Source organism: Esox lucius, chromosome 16, assembly GCF_011004845.1.
Source record: "Esox lucius isolate fEsoLuc1 chromosome 16, fEsoLuc1.pri, whole genome shotgun sequence".
NCBI classification, from domain to species: Eukaryota; Metazoa; Chordata; class Actinopteri; order Esociformes; family Esocidae; genus Esox; species Esox lucius.
This window is the reverse complement of record NC_047584.1, coordinates 19,466,943-19,490,304: the sequence shown is the minus strand read 5'-3', so window position 1 is coordinate 19,490,304 and position 23,362 is coordinate 19,466,943. Positions and strand designations below refer to the sequence as shown.

The 23,362-nt window shown below is 40.8% G+C and overlaps 1 protein-coding gene across 7 annotated transcripts in view; it reads right to left on the bottom strand.

The window, feature by feature from the left end:
- Positions 1-866: 866 nt before the first annotated feature.
- The window catches only part of LOC105022419 (glutaminase kidney isoform, mitochondrial), a 51,437-nt gene continuing 28,941 nt past the window's right edge, over positions 867-23,362 (bottom strand). For 2 of the 7 annotated variants that reach the window (XM_010890781.5, XM_020054752.3), the window contains 11 exons: positions 21,980-22,009; positions 21,625-21,683; positions 21,224-21,290; positions 20,852-20,902; positions 17,981-18,157; positions 16,040-16,171; positions 14,379-14,471; positions 4,759-4,820; positions 4,123-4,199; positions 3,968-4,031; positions 3,665-3,815 (listed from right to left, as the gene is read on the bottom strand). In XM_010890781.5, coding sequence (XP_010889083.1) covers positions 3,665-3,815; positions 3,968-4,031; positions 4,123-4,199; positions 4,759-4,820; positions 14,379-14,471; positions 16,040-16,171; positions 17,981-18,157; positions 20,852-20,902; positions 21,224-21,290; positions 21,625-21,683; positions 21,980-22,009 — 963 coding nt within the window. Of the gene's footprint in view, positions 3,816-3,967; positions 4,032-4,122; positions 4,200-4,758; positions 4,821-11,523; positions 11,694-14,378; positions 14,472-16,039; positions 16,172-17,980; positions 18,158-20,851; positions 20,903-21,223; positions 21,291-21,624; positions 21,684-21,979; positions 22,013-23,362 lie in introns of those variants that run through there. The other 5 variants (XM_010890782.5, XM_020054751.3, XM_010890780.5 and 2 more) reach the window with 4 other exon arrangements.

Here is a 23,362-nt window from a genome sequence, read left to right as displayed (position 1 = left end):
TCATTTTCTCCGGAGCTGTGTATTTTAAAAGCCTATGTCAATAGTTTCCTTAATTGCTTCTGAATTTACTCTAAAGAATTTTTGAAATGCAACACCTACACTGGGACATTTTTTATAGTTTTAACAAGTATGTTGAAACAAAGAATTTAGTGCCCCTAAATGACCAGCACCACAGCATGCTGCATATGCATGTTTTTGAAAGTAGCAATGGTGGACATGGTGGTCTAATTATTGAATGTCAGTTTTTCTGACGGTTGGGGCAGGACTACTCAAAGACGTTCACAGACTTGCCCCAAAGCCACTCTAGTGCTGTCTTGGCTGTGCACTTCTGGTCATTGTCATGCAGAAAGATTAATCTTCACCCCAGTCTGAGATCCTGGATACTCTGGATCAAGTTTTCTTTGTATTTTCTCCATTCATCCTGCCCTAAATCCTGACCAGTCTCTCAGTTCAGGCCACCGAGAAGCATCCCCATACCATGATGATCCCATCATAATGCTTCAACATAAGGATGATATTAGCCTTGTTTTAGCCAAATATAGCATTGCCTTTTAGGCTTAATAAAATTATTTCTGTAATGCTCTCAGGTGAAATGTCATTTTTCTCAGGTATAGCATATTTCTAGCCACTCAACCATAAAGGCCTGATTAACTGAATGCTGCAGAGTGGCCATTATGTTTTCTGTCACCTCTCGGAAGAGTCCAAACTTTCCTGGGAACTTGAAATGCTTTACTAATTATTTTATAACCTTCCCCAGATCTATGCGACGAGTGGTCAGACTTCTAAGGAGAGTTCTGTGGACATTGTATGTCAGATAACTAGACTTCAACCACTTGAATGTCAGGAAGTAGAAGCTCTCACACATGCATGAAAAGCATTTCTTTATTTAAGCTTGTTTATTAAAATAAATAGATTTATATTCACTCCACTGCTAGGAGAGGTTGCACACTTGTACAGCTCTGAACAAAAAATGTCATCAAGTAAGCCTTACAATAAGATCAAAAAAGGATATCCATATAAAGCCATACATTCAGAACAGTCTTCAGTTGGAAATTTTGACTGGTCCTCGATAACTGTTAACAAATGACTTGAACCATCTCCATGTGCTCTACAGGGATTTAAACTCAAACCTCCCGTGTTCCACAGACTGTGTTAGCCCACTTAGCAAAACCTAGGCAGCTAACACAAGTTATCATATCTTAGGCATGGTTATGCTATACCAAACTACCTCAATTACAAAAGGCATGGTTATAGCAATGACCAAACCAATATTATAATACCTATTCCTGTTGCCATGTCTATGATGAGGTTTGGTAGATTAAGGTGTGTTTCTACCAGATTATTAGGGGTGTGGTGTATGAGGTTGAATTTCTGTGTTCTAATCTTTTTGTAATCCTTTATGTTCTTCGATGTATCTTCGATGTATCTTCATAGACACTGTCCCCATCTCAGAAACAAAGATCTTTATTGCTGCTGCAAAATGCTAACATTCTGTTAGAGATAAAATATAGTAGTAGAGATAGAAATGCAATTTAAAGAAAGGACAGTTCTAGAATTTCCAACCGACATTCCAACACCTGTGTGTCCATTTAAAAAGGCTGATTATAGCATTGTGCATGATTATTTTCTGTTTTGCCAATTAAACTGCTCTAATGCTACATATTTTCTCCAATACCCACCAATGATGTTTATTTATCATTTGATCGTTTTAGAGTTTTGATTAATGCTGTTATAAAAGGCCCAGTGAAGCTGTTTAAATCCCAATAGATAATTATTTCTGGGTAATAAGTCCCACATAATCCCACAACAACAGGTTCATGTGGTTGTCAGTCTTTTCAAACAGCTCTCACCATAAAAGGGCATTCATATTTTTTTAAACATCATTCCAAGTATTTTTACAACTTCATACTGTCAAAATAATAAACAAATGTTTCTTTCACTTTGACAATTGTTATAAAAGAATATTTCAGTTTTACTTTCTTACCCAGTGCAACCAGCAATAAAAATGAATACAAAATATGTAGTAAATTGATGTTTTTGGTATTACTCATAATACTGTACTTCATTCCTCAACATTCATATTGGAGAGCATGTTGGGCTAATCATAAAAAGTACTTCACAAAATCAACCGTTTTGGTATATGCCAGTAAGACATTCTGCAATGCTACTATACATATTCAAGTAGCAAAGCAAAACTTACAAATAAAATGTATAATTTGCTACTTCCCAACGACTGACTACACTTTTAAATTCAAATCAGATCCTGGTCAAAGGCACACGCTTGTTCATGAAAGACAAACAAGACATCTAGTATGAATGTCAAATACCATATGTTTCTAGGTAAGTTTATGCAAACATGTTAAACTGGTTCCCTGTTTCCTACTAACAAACCAGTACTTCTGATGGTGGCAAACTCAAATGATCTTTTCCCACCACTGTCTTGCTCTTCTCTTTCTAATATAATATGAACTGGACCAAACATGCAGTCGTCACTTTTATAAGCACAGAATGATCTTGCTACATTCCAATTGTTTGTCACTAGGGCTCTGCATGGAGGGATAAATTATGTTTCTAAATACACGGTTCTAAAAATATAGTTAATAGATTGGTTTGATAGTCAGCTGTATGGCAGCACAATGACACCAGAGTAGTGTTTTATTACAGGGCCACAGACACAGCTCTGTTCGGGTCAGCCGATCCAGTTTCAGGTACATTCTTTCTACAGCAGAACCACATGTGCTCAGTGTACAGTATTGAGTTAATGGGAAGTATGGATCCATTATAAATGGGGAAATAATCAGAGAAAAAGAACAACAGACATACAAATACCCACAAAAAATGTGCTCATCCTAAACAAAGCAAAGTATGAAGTAACATGACATTGAAATGAAAGCTTAAGTGCATAGAGTTCCTATCCAGTGGTGTTGATAAGTCGTGATGTGTTTGATCAGGACTAGAGGAAGTAATGTGTTTGATACAGTTAGGCATCCTATACTTGTTTATATGTGACTAAGTACGCGACAGGAACATATACAGTTGGAATTCTACTTATTGTAGCTTGTTATGTAGTTAGAAGTGGTGTGTTTTTTTACATATCCATCTAGGCGTTAACCAAGCCATGTGGCTAGACAGGTAGTTATATTAGTGCCAATATGAATAGAATTTCAATAGAGTGTCTGGTTTTTACAAAGACTATTAGACATTGTGGCCCTTCAAGGAAAACACCAAACTGCTATTACATTAAATAAGATTAAGCGTTGTTCTTTGATATCATGAAATCTACTTTTAACAGTACATAAATATACAATTTATATGTAAAAGCATATGTATATTAACATAATTCTATACGCAGTACACTATTGTCACACTGTTTCAATTTGGTTATACACTTTTTGGGCTCTCACAAACCACACAGGCTTAGTGAGAGAAAAGAAAGTGGAAGTCAAAAACAAGCAACACCGTCACAAAAGGAGAAAAGTGCACAATGGGAGTATAGAAAAAAAATAAGAACACATCCAACGAGACACACAGTTTAAAAAAAACAACACAGTTATCATACAAAGTCGACAAAAGTCACTCCAAAAGCATGTATCTCAGCAGCAGTCTAGGGAATAGAGATTATATAAAAGCGGTGAGGCGCCACCTACTGGCTTGGATGTGCACACTACAACATGCCATCCAAGTTCTCCTCAACAGTCTCTTTGCTCTTCTTAGGGGCCTCTTGTGGGTTATACTTGTTATGATAGTCCTGGAGGATGGTGACCACATCGTGATGGCCAAAGTGCAAGGCCTCTTCCATTGGAGTGTTGCCCCACCTACAGAGAAGATGTTGAGGGTGACAGGTTGAGGGTTGACCGGCTCACAAGACATTAATTCTATGCCAGTTATTAGATTCAATTTAAATATAGCCCTCATAATCAAATAATCCAAAACACACAACCAAGACAGACATTTTCTGTGGGCTTACCTATCTTTGGGATCAGGGTTCACCTTGCATGCCTCCAAGAGAAAACGCACCACTTCTGCATGTCCTGAAAGTGGAACATTAGATGGCGTTACAGGAAACAAACACATACTGTACTCCCACACACTTTCTCAGCTGCCGCAAGAAATGACACGTACCTTCAGCTGCCGCCACATGTAGAGCTGTTCTGGAGTCATAGTCTCTCTGCTCCATGTCCATAGAAGATAGAGCAAACCTGCAAACGCACACGCATGGACACACACACACACACACACAAACACAGACACAGTCAGCAGTGTGACAAAATTAAAAATGTGAGCCAGAGATATACAACGGAAAAGATGAACAAATATTTAGGATTTTTTTTATAAATTAGTGGCACAATGAAGACAACCGCAACAGGACTTCAGGGCTATACCATACCATAGTTTTGGGGGACCAAAAATCACGGCAAGGATATAAGAAAAGGACCTTGTGGAACAATTCTTTTTCAGGTCTTAGGGGTAACAAAATGTAACAGCTATGTTTAGTGCTACGTTTGGAATTAGGTTCAATAGTTAGGGTTTTAGGGGTTAAAGGGCAAAAGGTTTGGATTAAGATTATGTCAACGGTTGAGAGAGAAGTTTTATTTTATGGTTCCAATTCGGGGATTGTGCTCAATGTTAGGGTTATGAGTTAGGAATAAAGGGGATTGTTTTGGGCCTAATGATATTTGACTGAGAATATTGTTTTGATCCCCACCAACCCAATAAGACGCGTGTGTATGAGAAAGTACGCAGAGCTGCATCCCGTACCTCCTCAGGGCAGAGACATCCCCGGTGTAGGCGGCAAACAGGAGGTTGATGACCGACTTGACCTGCAAGAGAAAGATGAAAGCAGTTTGTGGAACCAGGGAAACACACAGTCAGGAGGTGTGTTAGGAGAGGCGCCCTTTCACAGCCCTTCTCTAGTTAAAAGACAAGCAGTGTGTGCCAAAGCAGTCAATTAATCTGGTCTTCGGGATACCAGTATACTCAAAAACCCAAGGTAAAAAGAAAGTTAGTTTAATTTTGTGGGATATTGGAAACGTTTTTGAGTAAAACCAGCAGGCTTTATGCATTAGGATAGCCCTATGACTTGGCCAGTGGTGTCTAATTGACTATTGGATCTTATGTCTAAGCAGCAACTCTCATAACCCAGTAGCAGTTAAGAAATGTCAGTAAACAGGTGACATACTATGCTGAATATGCCTTATATAAAAGAATGTTAACTAAGACACAGAGCAAGAGTCTACCTATTGACCTAAAGGATTAGAATGAGGTTTTGGCAATCATGTATGTTATCTATGTAGCCAGATACCTAGGATATCATCCCAAAGTATGCTAGCTATGCTGGTAGACTTCCATACATTGCACTTGTTAGCAATGGCAGGGGAACCTACCTATAACTTCCTTATTTCTGCAGATAAATTATCCAAAAATGATCCATGAGCTATTTGTTCAAGCACAGAAATGTTTCATCAACAAAACCTCGCACTATCCTCTCTAGAAGAGCCAAAATGTACACAAACAAATGCTACTGCTAGGATTTATTCTAATCCAACATTAAAATGGTATGCAGTGTCTCTATGCACATCCCACTCAGACACACTTAGGATTCTGAAAAGTGAAAGCATAGCTTTGAGCTGGGTCATCTTGGTATTAGTTGTATGACCATTTTACAGTGTCTAATACCAGTACAAAAAAAGCTACTGCATAAATAATGAAATGCACTTTTTTTTTATTCATCCCTAGTTGTCAAAATATAAAAATATACCACTCTGTTAAGGTGATACATCTGGGAGTAAATTAGGTGTTAGGTGTGAGCTATAGGAGTTATAAAAAGCTGCTAGACTCCTATCACAACCAAACCTGTGACCCAAGTCCTTTGAGCTGAAAGCTACTCAGCTATGGTCAATAAATAAACCCAATAAAATTTTTCATTGAAGGCTTTGGGTCTGCAGTAATCTCTATTCAAATTCAATAAATAAACCACTAGAGGGTGGGGAAACACTACTGAAGGCAGAGTGACATTTCATATACTGGGTTTTTAATTGCCCCGGTAACTACTTTTTCTGGACATTCACTCAGCTGGACCAGAGGTTAGATCAACACTTTGATCTGACCATTAGGTTAAATTCAGGTTTGATCTGACTATTTGCCAGAGTAGCCAGAGTAGGTTAGAGAATGAACACATGCTGAAAACGTGACTCACATCTGCATAAATCTGGATCCATTTGTCTGGAAGACTAAAGATCTAGTGAAAGCCTGATCTACGGCAGTTTTGTTTTCTATTTCAGTGGCGGTAATGTGGATACAGCTTTAAATCTTAAAAGACTAACGTTGTGAAACATTATATGTATTGGAATTAGATGCTTTAGACACTTAATTATGCTAAATTGAACTATAAATAAAAAGCATAATAATACAATATGATTCACAACAAAGCATTCAATTAATGTATTTACCAGTTAACAACAATAGTTATCTACAACCTGTGTAGAATAAATTTCCCTAGGAACAGTGCAGTATTTCACAAATTAATTTTGATGAGACTTGACAATATTTTTCCATTCAGTACCAACTGCATTGAACCGAATATAAAGGAGCTCCACATCACAATAGAACACCAATCACAAATAAATGAAGCAGGGCAAAACATGTAAGCCGCATAGAGAAGTGAATTAAGCAGAATATAGTAGACATTTAGCACACAACCCAGTAGCATAAATTTCCACAGGGGACCAGGTCGGAAATGTATGCACTCACAACTGTAAATCTCTCTGTATACGGACATCAGCAAAACAACTACAATGTAAATAATAATTTGTTGCATCAGAAACTAACATATACAAAACTGTAGCAGTAGCACAAATGGAAATGACTAGCAGCAGAAAGCAAACCAGAGAGGTCTGGTAGGACATCTGGGCACTCGGACCTACAGCTCCAAACCATCGGGACTGTATCCAATGGGCTGTATTCAGAAGAGCACAACACTGCAGATCTTATAGACATTAAAGCACAATAAGTCAGATCCACTATTTTATAGTGGATTTTCATTTAATTCAATGAAGATCCAGTAGCAGAAGAAAAGAGGCAACGACTGTTTCTCATAGCAGGCAAGCATCCACTAGGTGTGGTGAACTAATGGCAGAAAGAAAAGCAGCAACCTTTTTCAACACACAGACATAATCTCATCTGCAAACACTTGGATATAAGCACACATGGAAACACAATGTGTGGAGAATATCTGAGCCCCTCTGTTCGTATGGTTCAACAGTGGTATTTCAGACTGGGATTCTTTTAAACAATAAGAAGCCAATGATGGGCCAGGGTCACTTGGACATGCCCTGTTTGAGAATTGTGCCAATAAGGGAATCAGAACATCAATGACATCTGACAAAAATGTCCTTCACCACAGAAATGGAATCACTCATTTGATTCTTTTCCAAGGGCAGTGACTACGTCTCCCCTGCAAAGGTATTCTAATGTGTGTTTAAATCCAGTTGGACCAACGTCAGCCTAGATCACTGTAGGTACGTGTACACTTCAGCACAAAAGAAGCAAAGCCCAGAATGCCAAGGGCAGTCCAGCACAGTTCAAAAGTTCAGCAATGTATCCTATTAAAACACAACATATTTACTTACAAATGAATTCATTCACTTTTAAAATGAGTGGATACCAAACAATGCAAAATAACATTCTACTAAATAATACTTCTGTGAATTTGTGGAGTGCGCTGGATGTTCCTTGACCGGGTGACAACGTATACACAATACAGCAACCATACCACAGTATACAGACAGACATGGTACAGAAAGGAACACAGTTGCCAGCAAAGAGAGCACAGATGGAAAGGTTTAATTATGAGTGCAAACTGTTATCCAGACTTTCTGTTGGACGAATACTCATCCCTTCCTCTTTGTTTTGTAAACTGTATCCGTCAAGCTGCAATTAATATTCCTAAAATGAATCAGGTTCAAAACACTGTGGCAAGAGACAGTGCGAGAATACAGATCAAGTTCAATGTGTCTCTTCTGGGTTCAATTCATTTTGATTTCTGCGGAAAAAACAAGATCACACCTCAGCACAGGGTGAGCAGAATGGTATAACCAGGCTACAGACACTAGTGATTTCAATGTTGTTGTTTTTTGAGAAATTACCAGGTATTTGAAAATGTATGGTAAAATAGTAATTATATATTATACAAATAAAAATCACAGATGTTAAAACCACTATTGGCCCCATTCAAGTTCTAACCAGAAATGTAGTTACCATTTTTGAAGTATATACCAGATAATTTTTTTCATTAAGGAGTACCAAGTAAAAACCAGTAAAAACAATGTCAGAAAATAGGTGCATTATCACTAAATCAATTTTTTGTCAAGAAAAGTTAAGGCTTGAACTTAGTTTCAATTGTGGTCATTTGAGTGTAGAACAGCTACAGTATGGCTACAAAGAGGTATTCATTGGTAAGAGTGCTTTATTGGATTATTACATGGGGAAGCAAGGCAACACGATTTGAATAAGCACTTCACCTGTCATTTCATTACACCGGTAACATTACAACTACTAAAGCTCTTTTCTTTCATTTTAAATCCTCACTTCTATATAGATAGCCATGAAGCTAAGTATTGCTTTCTCCAATAAAGTTCTAAAAGAAAAATACCAGTTTTACATTCAAACCATGAGGCAGTGTCTTTACTAGGAGGAGTTAACAACGCCCTTTATGTCCAAGACATCACAATAAGTTTGAGTTTCAGTAATAAATCAAATTTAAATTTGATCCAGTTCAGATCTAAAAGATCAGTTTTGATATTAAATGCTACACATTCCCAGGATGTTAGCACTGTAGGCTGCCTGCGTGTTTAGTGTGTATTAGACTTGGAGGGCTATAGTTGTTTTCTCCAAGGCACAGATATAAAACAAAAACAGAAAAAAACACATGCAAGGAGGACTAAAATTATTTTAAAATTTGGGATTCAAATGGATTTATTAAATCATACAAAAACATGCATGCCAGATTAGGGACAATTTGTATATAAAAGAAAAGAAAAAGTTAAAGAATGACATTATGGGAAACATTACATACAACTTTGTGTGAAATCATAACATTTTAACAAAAATAACACTGGTATTGCATTCAAAAACCCATGTTGTGTCTAATTTGAATGGGGTTATAAGTCACATTTCGCAGTAGAGAAGAAGGGTCAGATTCCCTTAAAGTGTTCAAGTAAACCCTGTAACGTCCTCCTGAAAGCAGTAGTGAGTGAACTGGTCTATAGATGAGGCATGTGAATTGTGCTGCCTTCCAGCCACTGCATTTTTCATATTGGATCAACATGGGCCAGATGGTAGAAAACATACTTCAAAATTATTAGGACAATAGTAGTAGCAGCAGAAACAACATTTAAGAAAAATTTCAATTCAGGTACAACTGAATTTAATCGATTTAACAGGGTTGATAATTTGGTCATTTAGCATTAGCAATCAGGTTAACTTTAGCAGCTAGGTTAGGCTAACTGTAGCTAGCTTTCCTCCACAGTGACAAAGGCTGTTGAATGCTTTTTAAACACTGATTGACAATATCTGATAGGCCTACATTTAAAAACAAAATATTCAGCAAATAGTAGTTCTAGTTCAAAAACAAAAATTCAGTTAAAGTCAAAGCATATAGACATGACAAAAAAAAAATCACAAAAAGATCTTTGGAGAATGTTAAAAGAAGCCAACAGCTAAATAAAAATTGTATTGGACAGTGAGGAGGTTAAGCCAGTCAATTCAGGAAGTTAACAAAAATTCCAATAGAATCAATTCCAATTCATTCACATTAAAAACATCAAAAAGAGGCGTCAATTGCTTGCCAACAAAGCGAAAAGCAGAAGCTATTTCTTTTAAAAGGATTTCCATTCATGCCTATTCAATTGAAATCACTTCCGGAATTGACTTTAATTCAACCCCGACCCTGGTAAGTAGCCCAGGCACATGGACCCACAAGGGCACGTTAAATACCAAGTCACAGGTAACAGAGCTGATACCCGTTCAACAGTTCAGTTTCAAGCATGATTGGATAAAAACACTGAGAGAAAAAACAAAAGGCCCTATTGCACAGCAGTCGGACACCTAAAGACCTTGGCTGCCATGGAAACCTAGCCTATCGATGTGGCCTGATGGCATTTCAAGAGACAACATGGAAACTTTGCGAAATAATTTGATTCCCTAGCCGGTCTGAGCTGCTGTTGAGTGTCGTCCAGCTTTTCTCAAACAAGACAACAAGTGCCTCTCTCGCGAACACAACCAAACAGCTCCATGAGCACACACATTGTTTAAGGCAGACAATACCATAACCATACCATCACTATGGCATAACCATGGATACAGTACATCTGGAAATAAGATATGATGCACATTTAAGCTATAAAAATAACAGAACTGTTGTCTTTGACATCATGGATCACTGACCATCATTCAGAGTAACAATATGAATTATACATCCTCTGTAACAATGTGTGGTGTGATCACAACAGTATACTTATTTATGACCCAATTGACAGTATATTGTACAACATTTATAACCTTTATAGCCATGATATGCTTTCTGACATCCAGATGGGTTCTAGTGGGCTAAAGGGCTGTCTATCTATCAGTCAGTCAGAGACAGCCAGTGTTGATTTCCCCTTAGCCTGCGTCACAGCCTAGATCACAGGTGTCAAACCGGTTCCACGGAGGGCCGAGTGTCTGCAGGTTTTTGCTCTCTCCTTGTACTTGATTGGTTAATTAGGTCACTGATTGGTTAGTTTCTACCCTCACCTGGTTGTGTAGGTATGAACTAGGAACCAATTTATAGGAAAAACCAAAAACCTGCAGACACTCGGCCCTCCGTGGAACCGGTTTGACACCCCTGGCCTAGATCAATACAGTACACACACCCACACACGCACGCACGCAGACCATTCATTACAACCAAACGCACACAGAAAGCCTTGCACACACAGGCATGACCTTTCACATCCTTTGGTAAAAAGCTTTGCCCCACTCAACAGCAGTTTAGAACTGGCTCATGTGAGATGCTGCCACTGACAACGTTGCTGGTAAGTGTCTGGTTTGGAGGTCACAATGGTCCGATCGCTATGAGTCTTCATGTCACGGATTACAATATCCTCATCATTATAATGTCATGGGTTTGCAATTTTTTTTCAAAGCAATGAGATACATTCTGTTTCTAGTTGTCTAAGCCCTTTCACATCACAAAACGTCATTATCCTCCAATATTCTCCCTAGCTTTGGTTAACTAAAACATTACACTGCATGTTTGACAGAGACTTCTAGCCTGAAAGCCTCAGTCCAAAAAAGCACACGGATAAAAACGTACAGGAAGTCAGTTAGGATCACTCCTTGCCAGCACATAATGTGACATTGCATCATATTTCACAATCTGCCAAACAAAAGAACTCATAGAAATAAATAATCCTCTTGATAATTTATATAAATATATGAAGTCATATATGAGCATAGAAAGGGGAGACGAGGAGAAGTAGGTGGGGAGGAGAGTCGGGTTCCTAGTTGCGCTCCCCAACATTCTCCATCCTATAGACTACAGTGGTGGAGCTGTCCTCGTGGCACTCGCTGGGCACCACCTTTCTCCACAGAGAGTCTTTAAGAGCTAGCTCTTGCTGAAGGCTCTCGTAATCCATGGGTCCAAAGGTAAGCTGCTGTTTTAAGCAACACGGGATAACAGATTAGTTAAGTTCTGACCTGCACATGCCACGAGGGCGGCGGCTCTAGGTGTGTGTGTGCGTTAATTAAATTCCTAATTCCACACAATTAGATGTAGAATGTACATTTAACTAACATTTCGATAATATCCAAATCAATTAACTTACAGCCCTGTTTCCAAATAAGTTGGGACGCAGCACAAAATGCAATGTTTTGTAAAAATACATGCCCATTTTGAATATGATGCCGGCAACACGTTTAAAATTTTTTTGGATGGGCATGTTCACCACTGTGTTGGATCACCTGTTATTTTAACTATACGCTGTAAGCTTTGGAAACCTGAGGACGCCAATTGCTGTTGTTTTGAAAGTGACATGTTTTCCCATTCTTGCTTGATATAGGATTTTTGCTGCTCAACAGTTCGGGGTCTCCTTTGTTGTATTTTTCGGTTCCTAATGCGCTAAATTATTTCAATGGGTGACAACATTGTGCCAGTTTAGCACCCAGACTCATCTCCTACGGATCCAAGCTGTTGTGATAAGTGCACAATGTGGTTTGTCTTGCTGAAATAAACAGGCCTTGCCTGAAAAAGACTGTATTGTTCAGTATTAATAGGGCCTTCACAGACGACCTTCACCCATGCCATGTGCACCAATGCACCCCCATTCAATTACAGATGCTGTCTTTTGAACTGTGCGCTGATAACAAGCCAGAGGCTCCCTCTCCTCTTTAGTCCGAAGGACGCAGCTTCCATGATTCCCAAAAATAATATCAACATTTGCTTCATCAGACGATTTTCCACTTCACCTCAGTCCAACTGTAAATGAGCTCGGACCCAGAGAAGGCGGCGGCAGTTCTGGATCTTGTTTATGTATGGTTTCTTCTTTGCATGGTAGAGTATTAACTTGCACTTGAGGATGCAGCGACATACTGTGTTCATAGGCAGTGGTTTTCGGAAGTGTTCCTGAGCCCATGCAGTGATTTCCACTACAGAATAGTGTCTGTTTTTAATGCAGTTCTGTCTGCAGGCCCGAATATCATGGCCATTCAATATGAGTTTCCTGCCATGTCCCTTGTATACAGAGATTTTTTCCGCATTAACGTTGAGAAACAGTATTCTTAAATTGTTGCACTATTTGCCCACCCAGTCTTTCAGAGTGGTGAAACCCTCCCCATCCTCACATCTGAAAGACCCATCCTCTCTGGAATGATATTTCAATACCCAATCATGTGACTGACTTGTTGCCAACTGACTTAATTAGCTGTGATATTCCACCAGGTTTAGTTTATTTTTTTAGCATTACACAACTGTTCTAGTCTTTTGTTGCCTCTGTCCCAACTTTTTTTGAAACGTGTTGCTGGCATCAAGTTCAAAGTGGGCATATATTTTTCAAGAAACAATAAAATGTCTCAGTTTTAACACTTAATATGTTGTCTTGGTACTATTTCCTATATAAAATATAGGGTTTAAATGATTTGCACATCATTGCATTCTGTTTTATTTACATTTTATGCAGTGTCTCAAATCCAGCTTCTTTTTACATCTCCCAGTTAATGGAACTAATGCAATCATACTGTAGTACAAACACTTTGCTGGAGGATTCAAAATAAATAATAAATACTTATTATTATAATAACATAATTTCTATATTTCGGGTTAATTTGTGGAAATGCTTCCAACCCTGGATGTGTGTGTGTTGGATTTGTGATGACAGAAAAACCATTTGCATCTAAACAGGCACAGAATAAAAAAACTGAATAAAAATTCAACAACTGTCTCCAAAGACACTAATGAAGATAAAGTACATTTTGCCAACTAAATGTGACAATACCAGAACCATGACAATAACTGAAATAGTCAATATATTTAAATATAGCTATATTTTTTTGCAACAACCCATTGATACTCAGCTACAGCCAAGCTGTATTCATCGGGCAGAGAGTTGTGTGTCTGAGTGCCTGTGGAAAGGTGTGTTAAGGGAAGGGATAGAATAGCACAGGCTGGTCTCAGGGGAATACGTAAGTCTGTACACATAAATCTTTGTAGAATTCATAACATACATAACATTAGTTCGAACTTGCATCCATTACGTTTCTTTTTTTTAAATATATTTAGCTTTATATAAAATTAAGAGACCACTGCACCTTTTTCTTTACCTTCCAAAAAAAGTCAAAAAGTTTCGACTTTCCTTTTCGACTTTTTTAGAAAGGAAAGAAAAAGGTGCAGGGGTCTCTTAATTTTTTCTGGAGCTGTATGTTGCATTGTTACGGTGCAGTCCGCCCGCTAGGAGCAGCGGTGAGCACATTTAAAGCTAAATATATAAAAAAAAAGAAACGTAATGGATGCAAGTTCGAACTAATGAAGTGGCAATTTTAGCTGTTGGTGTATTCTAACTTTACCCCAAACCTTAACCCCAGTACTGTACTGGCTTAACTTAAACTTAACCCATGTACATTCAATTTAAGTATCAACATATCATACTGATAGTACATTTGTAAGGTACTATATGAGATGTTTTAATAGCATTCGTAACATGATTTATACATTTGTAACATTTCATGTTTGAGTAGCTCATTGCATTGTACCCTAATGTAATATATTACACAAATACAGCTGTCACAGATTTACATACACTACATTACATATTGCCCTGAGCCCAATTTGGGCAGCATGTACTCACCCTCTGGTCGCCTCCCTCCCTGCGTGGATCATGCTTCTTGGCAAAGTGCCTCAGGTTGTCGTAGTTGTGAAAGTTGAAGAGAGAAACTAGGTCCTATAAATTAGAGGGAGGTTGATAGTCAGAAGGTGGGAGGTTGAGGCAAAAAGACAAAAGAACTCTTGGAATAAAAATCAAACCTCAGATATACATGAGTAAAGGATGGGTTTCAATTCCAAATCAGCTAGGATTTCTGAAGACGCTGAGGCCAACTGCTGTCACTCGAGCAAAATTATGGAACTAGACTAAGACAGGGACCAATTTACGGTCAAGGGCGCTGGGACATAACTGTCATAATGAAATAATTTGTACAGCCCCTGAGTGGGGCAGGGGTCTGAGTAACTACCCCTCAATAGTGGTATTTACTCCATCAATGGTGACAGGAAGTAAAATCCTGGTCGCGGCACACACTACAATTAAGCCCAAAAAGGGAATTTACTTTTTCTTTTTTTTTTCAACTTGTTGACATTTACAAAATCAATATATTTGTAACTTTTCGATTGATAAAAACCATCACATGCTGGTCAGATATTTCCCGTCAACTGCACCAACAACAGGTCACATGAGTAGCTACAGGTCAAGAACACTGCATACTTGGACAACATGTTGACATAAATTCCTGGCATTGTTTACCATCACATCTAAATTGCCCCCTCACCACTCTGTCATTAGGAGGTAGGAGGGCTAACAGCTAGAACAAATAGCGGTCTCTGTACCTGTATACTGTCTGGGCCATAGTAAGAAAGGATAACTAGTTCACTGTGATATCACAAGTATACATCTACACGCAGTTTGTTAAGTTCAGGACTTTTGTTATCCTACATAAATGCTACTATTATTGTAAAACGCTGTGACAAGCTTAGTTAGAGGAAGCAGAAACTAGCATTGGTCTTTGACTTCTGATTGTCTTTGAGTAGCATTACTTTATTGATCCCAACTTGGGAAATAATAGTATGTGTCTGCGTAATACTAAGTCCTGCGGCACAATGAGTTTTACATCAGGAAAATGTACGTTTGAATTGAAGCAAACCCCGCAATGCAGCAAAGCAGATAAATCAGACAGTGACCTATTAATAAATAATGCATAGCTGGGAGCTGGAAAACAACTGGGTGGGAGAGGGGAGAGGTAGCAAACATCTATTTTGGGGCTTGGTGATGCACTAAATCAGATCTAGGAGACTGTGTGGCCTAAGAACACAAATCTCAATAGCTTCAGAAGCAGCTCAGCTAGCTCTTTCTTTGTGGTGGCCGTATTCTTACACAATGGTGGAGCGGTCTAAATATTGATGGAGAGGTCTCTCCAGTCACCACCTGCCATAGCCCAGGGTGCTGTAGGGCAGGGCTGCCCAACCCTGTTCCTGGTGATCTTCTGTCCTATAGGTTCTCATCAACCCCATTTGTGACAAACCGGTTAAGTTTTCATCCAGCTAATTATTAGAATCAGGTGTTGCTAAATTAAAAAATTTGCAAAAACCTACAGGACAGGTGAAGCGGGAAGGCTGTGGATAACCAGATGCTGCTATGTAGAGTGCATGAGAGGGGGACAGCGTGAGGGAGTGGCAAGATGTATGTGGGAGGTGTGAATTGTGCTGCGTGGATTTGTGCTGGCCAGTGTGTGTCCGTACCGTGCAGAACTGGATGCCTCTGACGCTGTTGCCAAGCTTGTCCAGGGGTGGAGACCAGCACATGATGCCCATGACGTTGGGCACCACCAGCAGAATGCCCCCTGACACGCCAGACTTGGCTGGCAAGCCCACCTAGACATGAAAAGACACGGACAGGTTACCCATGACCCTGAGGCCAACAGTGCCTGCATTTAACATTGAAGTGACCATGAGCAAGATTTTACATTCCGATTGAATTCCTTTATTTTCACGTTACAATATTCGTTTTAGTCTCAAAACGATAATTTGATCTTAATGCAGACTGATGTAGGCACAATGCCAAGCAGGATCAATGCATGTAAAAGTACCATGAACAACACATGAAACAACATGAATAATGCAAAGACACACTATACAGACACTATACAGATGGATTTATTGCTCAGCGTGTGCATTGATTTATCCCAGCTCACTACATAAATGTATTTAGTATTTAATGAAGGGATGTGGGATGAAACTGTCAATTGTACTTTTTTTTAATTTATGGGACGGACTTTTAAATAAGTTGGTGGCAGTGAGTATGGCATTGTGAACTGCAGTACAGGAAGCAGGTCAAAGGCCTTTTTCGATATTATTACATTTATGTTGTAGGGTGGACATACATTTATGTTGTAGGGTGGACATACATTTATGTTGTAGGGTGGACATACATTTATGTTGTAGGGTGGACATACATTTATGTTGTAGGGTGGACATACATTTATGTTGTAGGGTGGACATACATTTATGTTGTAGGGTGGACACTAGAATGTTCAGTGAAGGCCCACTTGTGTACATGATAGTGTTGTTGGGATAAAGGAAACGCAACACCATTAATTACAGAGAATAGGGTAAGTCCAAGAATCAAACCTTAATAAACTACCACAGATACTGCAAATGGTTTAGACAGCCGCCCAGAGAAATCAATTCTTTTTTTTACCTTAAGTTTGTGAGTGTATTAATTAGGAAGAGTTGGTTGATGGAATCAAAGGCTTTAGTCAAACCAATAAGACCAGTGGCACAGTACTGCTTGTTGTCTTCAGCAGACACGGCTCTAAGAGGGCTAGCATGAGGCAGGAGCACAAAAATATAAATTCTATTGAATATACTTCAATTTCACATTCAATAAATGAACCCAAAAATATCTATTTAAAATTGTAACCATTTAGTTATAATACTAAACAACCTTTGAACAACAAGGATTTTTTTATACCTGTATAGAAAATACCACAGGTTTCTGCCAATGAGCATTCAGGATACAAACCACACAATTTATGACAATATATTTAGCTTATCTTATCAACTAATCTACTATTCAAACATTATAACTATACTGAACTGTATCAGCCCCTATTCACCTTAAGTCTACATTTAAAACATCTATCACCACCATAGAAATATTTACAGAAAGCTGAAGCAAAAGCATTTGGGGTAGGCTTACTTCTAATATAAAATTTCTAAAGAAAAACCTTAGAAATTATTGTTTCAGCCACTGACCTAAAAAGCATGTACACCTTAGAAGTGTTTATATCAGCTCACACAAAATGTTGTTGTCCAATAGCTGTTATGTCGAAATCAGCTTAACATTTCTACAAAATACATTTTGCAGTGACATTATTTCAAAGGAAGGCAACAGCAAAATGTTTTTCCTTTTACTGTTTGCAATTGAGAAATGATTCCTATCATTCCTTTGATTCAATTCACAGCGAGTGCACTGAGGTCCAGCAACTGGAATGACGAAGCAAATGATTCCATCAGTCAAATAATCCTTCAGCAGAATTGTTTCATTTGATTTAATTATTGTTTTAGCTTTTGATTTTTGTGGGAACTGTGAAGCGGGGCATCCGTAATTCAGACAACTGCCTAAATGTTTAAATAATTGTCTGCTTGGTGTATGGCAGTGTTGTGTTGTATAGGACTCACGTGGAAGGCGAACTGTCCAGAGAAGTCATACATGCCGCAGGAGTGCATGAGGCTAAGCGTGTCACGCACTGCCTCTGGGCTTAGCACACGCTCGCCTGTGATTGGGCAGAAGCCGCCATTGGCTAAGGTGGCTGCCATGACGCTGGCACTCTCGCAGGTCACCTCAATGGAGCACAGCTGGAGGGACACAGACAGTTCCAACTCAAATGCAAGATCAAGCCAAGCAGTCACCATACCATACCATACCATCTTCTTCCGCTTCATCCGGGGCCGGGTCGCGGGGGCAGCAGTCTAAGCAGGGATGCCCAGACCTCCCTCTCCCCAGACACTTCCTCCAGCTCTTCCGGGGGGACACCGAGGCGTTCCCAGGCCAGCCGGGAGACATAGTCCCTCCAGCGTGTCCTAGGTCTTCCCCGGGGTCTCCTCCCGGTGGGACCAGGAAGGCATTCCGGAGGCATCCGAAAAAGATGCCCAAGCCACCTCAGCTGACCCCTCTCGATGTGGAGGAGCAGTGGCTCTACTCTGAGCTCCTCCCGGGTGACAGAGCTTCTCACCCTATCTCTAAGGGATCGCCCGGCCACCCTGCGGAGAAAGCTCATTTCGGCCGCCTGTATCCGGGATCTTGTCCTTTCGGTCATGACCCAAAGCTCATGACCATAGGTGAGAGTAGGAACGTAGATTGACTGGTAAATCGAGAGCTTCGCCTTGCGGCTCAGCTCTTTCTTCACCACGACAGACAGATACATCGACTGCATTACTGCAGAAGCTGCACCGATCCGTCTGTCAATCTCCCGTTCCATCCTTCCCTCACTCGTGAACAAGACCCCTAGATACTTAAACTCCTCCACTTGAGGCAGGCACTCTCCACCAACCTGAAGTGGGCAAGCCACCCTTTTCCGACTGAGGACCATGGCCTCGGATTTGGAGGTACTGATTTTCATCCCCACCGCTTCACACTCGGCTGCAAACCGTCCCAGCGCATGCTGAAGGTCCTGGTTAGAAGGGGCCAACACGACAACATCATCTGCAAAGAGCAGAGACGAAATTGTGTGGTCCCCAAACCTGACACCCTCCGGCCCCTGGCTGCGCCTAGAAATTCTGTCCATAAAAATTACGAACAGAACCGGTGACAAAGGGCAGCCCTGCCGGAGTCCAACATGCACTGGGAACAAGTCTGACTTACTGCCGGCAATGCGGACCAAGCTCCTGCTTCGGTTGTACAGGGACCTGACAGCCCTTAGCAAAGGACCCAGGACCCCATATTCCCCAAGGACCCTCCACAAGATGCCGCGAGGGACACAGTCAAATGCCTTCTCCAAATCCACAAAACACATGTGGATTGGTTGGGCAAACTCCCATGAACCCTCCAACACCCCGTAGAGGGTATAGAGCTGGTCCAGTGTTCCACGGCCCGGACGAAAACCACACTGTTCCTCCTGAATCCGAGGTTCTACTATCGGCCGTATTCTCCTCTCCAGAACCCTGGCATAGACTTTCCCGGGGAGGCTGAGAAGTGTGATCCCCCTATAGTTGGAACACACCCTCCGGTCCCCCTTCTTAAAAAGAGGGACCACCACCCCGGTCTGCCATCTCAGAGGCACTGTCCCCGACCGCCACGCGATGTTGCACAGGCGTGTCAACCAAGACAGCCCCACAACATCCAGAGACTTGAGGTACTCAGGGCGGATCTCATCCACCCCCGGTGCCTTGCCACCGAGGAGTTTCTTGACCACCTCAGTGACTTCAGCCCGGGTGATGGACGAGTCCACCTCTGAGCCCTCATCCTCTGCTTCCTCAATGGAAGAAGTGACAGCGGGATTGAGGAGATCCTCGAAGTACTCCTTCCACCGCCCGACGACATCCTCAGTTGAGGTCAACAGCTGCCCACCTCTACTGTAAACAGCGTTGGTAGGGCACTGTTTCCATCTCCTGAGGCGCCGGATGGTTTGCCAGAATCTCTTCGAGGCCAGCCGATAGTCCTTCTCCATGGCCTCACCGAACTCCTCCCAGGCCCGAGTTTTTGCTTCCACAACCACCCGGGCTGCAGCCCGCTTGGCCTGTCGGTACCTGTCAGCTGCGTCAGGAGTCCCACAAGCCAACCAGGCCTGATAGGACTCCTTCTTCCGCTTGACGGCATCCCTTACTTCCGGTGTCCACCACCGGGTTCGGGGATTGCCGCCTCGACAGGCACCGGAGACCTTACGGCCACAGCTCCGAGCGGCCGCTTCGACAATGGCGGTGGAGAACATGGTCCACACGGACTCAATATCTCCAGCCTCCCTCGGGATCCAGTCGAAGCTCTGCCGGAGGTGGGAGTTAAAGATCTCTCTGACAGGAGACTCGGCCAGACGTTCCCAGCAGACCCTTACAGTACGCTTGGGCCTGCCGAGTCTGTCCAGCTTCCTCCCCCGCCATCGGATCCAACTCACCACCAGGTGGTGATCAGTTGACAGCTCCGCCCCTCTCTTCACCCGAGTGTCCAAGACATACGACCGCAGGTCAGATGAGACGACAACAAAGTCGATCATCGACCTGCGGCCTAGGGTGTCCTGGTGCCACGTGCACTGATGGACACCCTTATGCTTGAACATGGTGTTCGTTATGGACAAACTGTGACTAGCTCAGAAGTCCAATAACTGAACACCACTCGGATTCAGATCAGGGGGGCCGTTCCTCCCAATCACACCCCTCCAGGTGTCACTGTCGTTGCCCACGTGGGCGTTGAAGTCCCCCAGTAGTCTCCAAGCAGTCACAGTCACAGAAATAACTAAATGCCGAACACACACCACAATCAAAGTAAACATAAATTCAGACTAGAGAGTATCTGCTTCCACTATTTCCTCCAGGTTATTGTTGTCAGGCTGTACATACCTGGAAGTAGAAATCCAGAATGGACGTCATATCTGTCCCCTCAGGAAAACACTGTGACAGAGAGTGAGAGAGAATGGAAGGATGACTTAACACATGTCAATATACAATAAATAAGTGATCTAACTAGTGCTGAGAGACAAAGCAAGAGAGGGGATAGTGACAAAGTGAGAGAGATGGCTTGAGTGTAAAGTATGATTAAGGAAAGATATAGTAGCTCTTAGGTCAAGAACTAGGCAGCTATTTTGTAGTAAAGTAAAGCAATCTGGTGACTTGTGGAATAGAAACAGTACACAGTAGTGACTGTGAAAGGAAGGAGAACAGAGATTAGAAAGAGGAGAGTTAAAGACAGCTTTACATCATCACAGTTCTGACCTTCTTTTCTTTCAGGTAGTAGCCAATAGCGAAATTCCGATCCCCAGACTCCCGCTCTGACTGGAATCTGGGTCACAGAGAACACACAGTCAGTGTTCACATTGGTTCACACTGCCCCAATGTGAATAGGTTCACATTAGCCTACATTGATTCACTTCTATAAAAACAACTTCTATTACATTAGAAACTTTGCCTTTACTTATTAACAGTGTGCCGACAGTCTAAACAAGCAAGCCTTATGAGTCTAGAAAATAGAAGGTGGACATTTGAAATGGCATTATAATTCCTTATACACTGTAGTAATGTAAACCTGACTCTGTATAGGTGCACAAATGTATGATAAAGTGTGCCATTTTGGAAGGAACCAGGGATGGTTCGTAGCTGAACACCTCTCCACTTACGTGGCGTTGCTGAAGCCTACGTATTCATTTCCTGCCATCTTATTTAGGAAGTTCATGACCTGCAAATGAAACAATCACGATATGTCTTGCAAACCCATACAGCAGAAACCTAGCTAAATTAGTTAACAGAGAATTAGTAACATGCATTTTGAGACATCGACTATATATTTTAAACAGCCAACAAACTACGTAAAACACCACTAAGATATCCAACAAAATGTATCATCAAAACCTTCCATACTACCCTAAAACATCTACCCCAATAGAGCTACTCTAAACTATCCAAACAACACCAAAATACCCTAAACAGCATAAAGAAACTCTAAAAAACAGAATTAGACTTAAATGTACTCACATAGTCAAATTTGGCAGCATTGCTCGCACCCTGCTGAAAAGCAATGGAAAACGTATTAAGTCAAGTTTGTTGGAAAGAAAATGGTCGCATCAGAATGAAAGCAGCAAGAAAATAGGTATAAATCATGGCTTACATAGTATTCATACTGAAATACACAAGGACTACACAAATGATCAGTTTGATGCAATATAAAGTTAACTGAGTCTGACTTGTGTTAAATAGTTACAGAGCAAGAGAGAAGTAAGACAAATGTACAGAGTCAATAGACACAGACCGTTAATGAAGTGGGACTTTAGTTGGAATTAAACAAAAGAAATACAAGGAATATTTGAATGTAATACTTTGAAATGTGTCTGATTTGTTTTTTGTGCATTACCCAAAAATAACAGTTATAGTTTGTACAAGATGTATCCATGTACCCTACACCCCCCAAGGACTTTTGCTCTTTAACATTTAAATCATTTCGGAAAATTCTTTCATCTAGAGTGACTTACGGTAATGAATGCACATTTCACATTTTATCTGAACTAAAACTGATTTCACTGAGATTTACTGATCAACACAACATATTATGCAAAGTCAGTGTTGAATAGATAAATTAAAGAATTCCATTATCTTAGATTTGATACACCAAGAAGGTCCTGGATTCTGGAAAAGCAAAAACCAGGGTTGGGACAAATATCCCAGACTTTGAACAGGAGGCACACTAATAGTTAAATCTATTATAAGATGTTTTAGAAAATATGGCACAACCAAGACTCTGCCTACAGCAGACAATCTGTCGATGGTTAGGCCCTGGGCCAGGAGGGTGTGCTCAGAAACGCCACCAGGTAGCCAATGATAACTCTGAAGCAACTACAGCCAGGATGGGAGAAACTGTCTGAGAACTGGGCTGTTCTGTATGTAAGATTGCTGAAAATCTGCTACATTAGAAAACTATCAGGACTGAGGGCGAGGTGGATGAGCACAAACACAGGACAACCCTGGAGGAAAACCTGAATCAGTCTGCAGAAGACCTTGGACTGGGGGGCGGAGGTCCGCCGTTTAACATGACCATGATCCTAAACACACAGCCAAGGCTACATTAAAGTACAGTGCCCTAGAAGGCCCAAACCTCAATATAATTGACAATCTGCGATAAGACTTGGCAGGTAGCTGTTAACAATTGTGCCTATCCAACTTGAGAGCTTGAGCAATTTTGACACAACTTAACAAAAAGGCTTATATACAGCTCTGGACAAAATTAAGAGACCACTGCACCTTTTTCTTTCCTTTTCAAAAGTTGAAAAGGAAGGTTTTGAGTGAGGAACAGAAGGGTTAACATTAAGAGACCACTGCAAATTGAACACTTTCCTTTTCAACTTTTTTGAAAAGTGGTCTCTT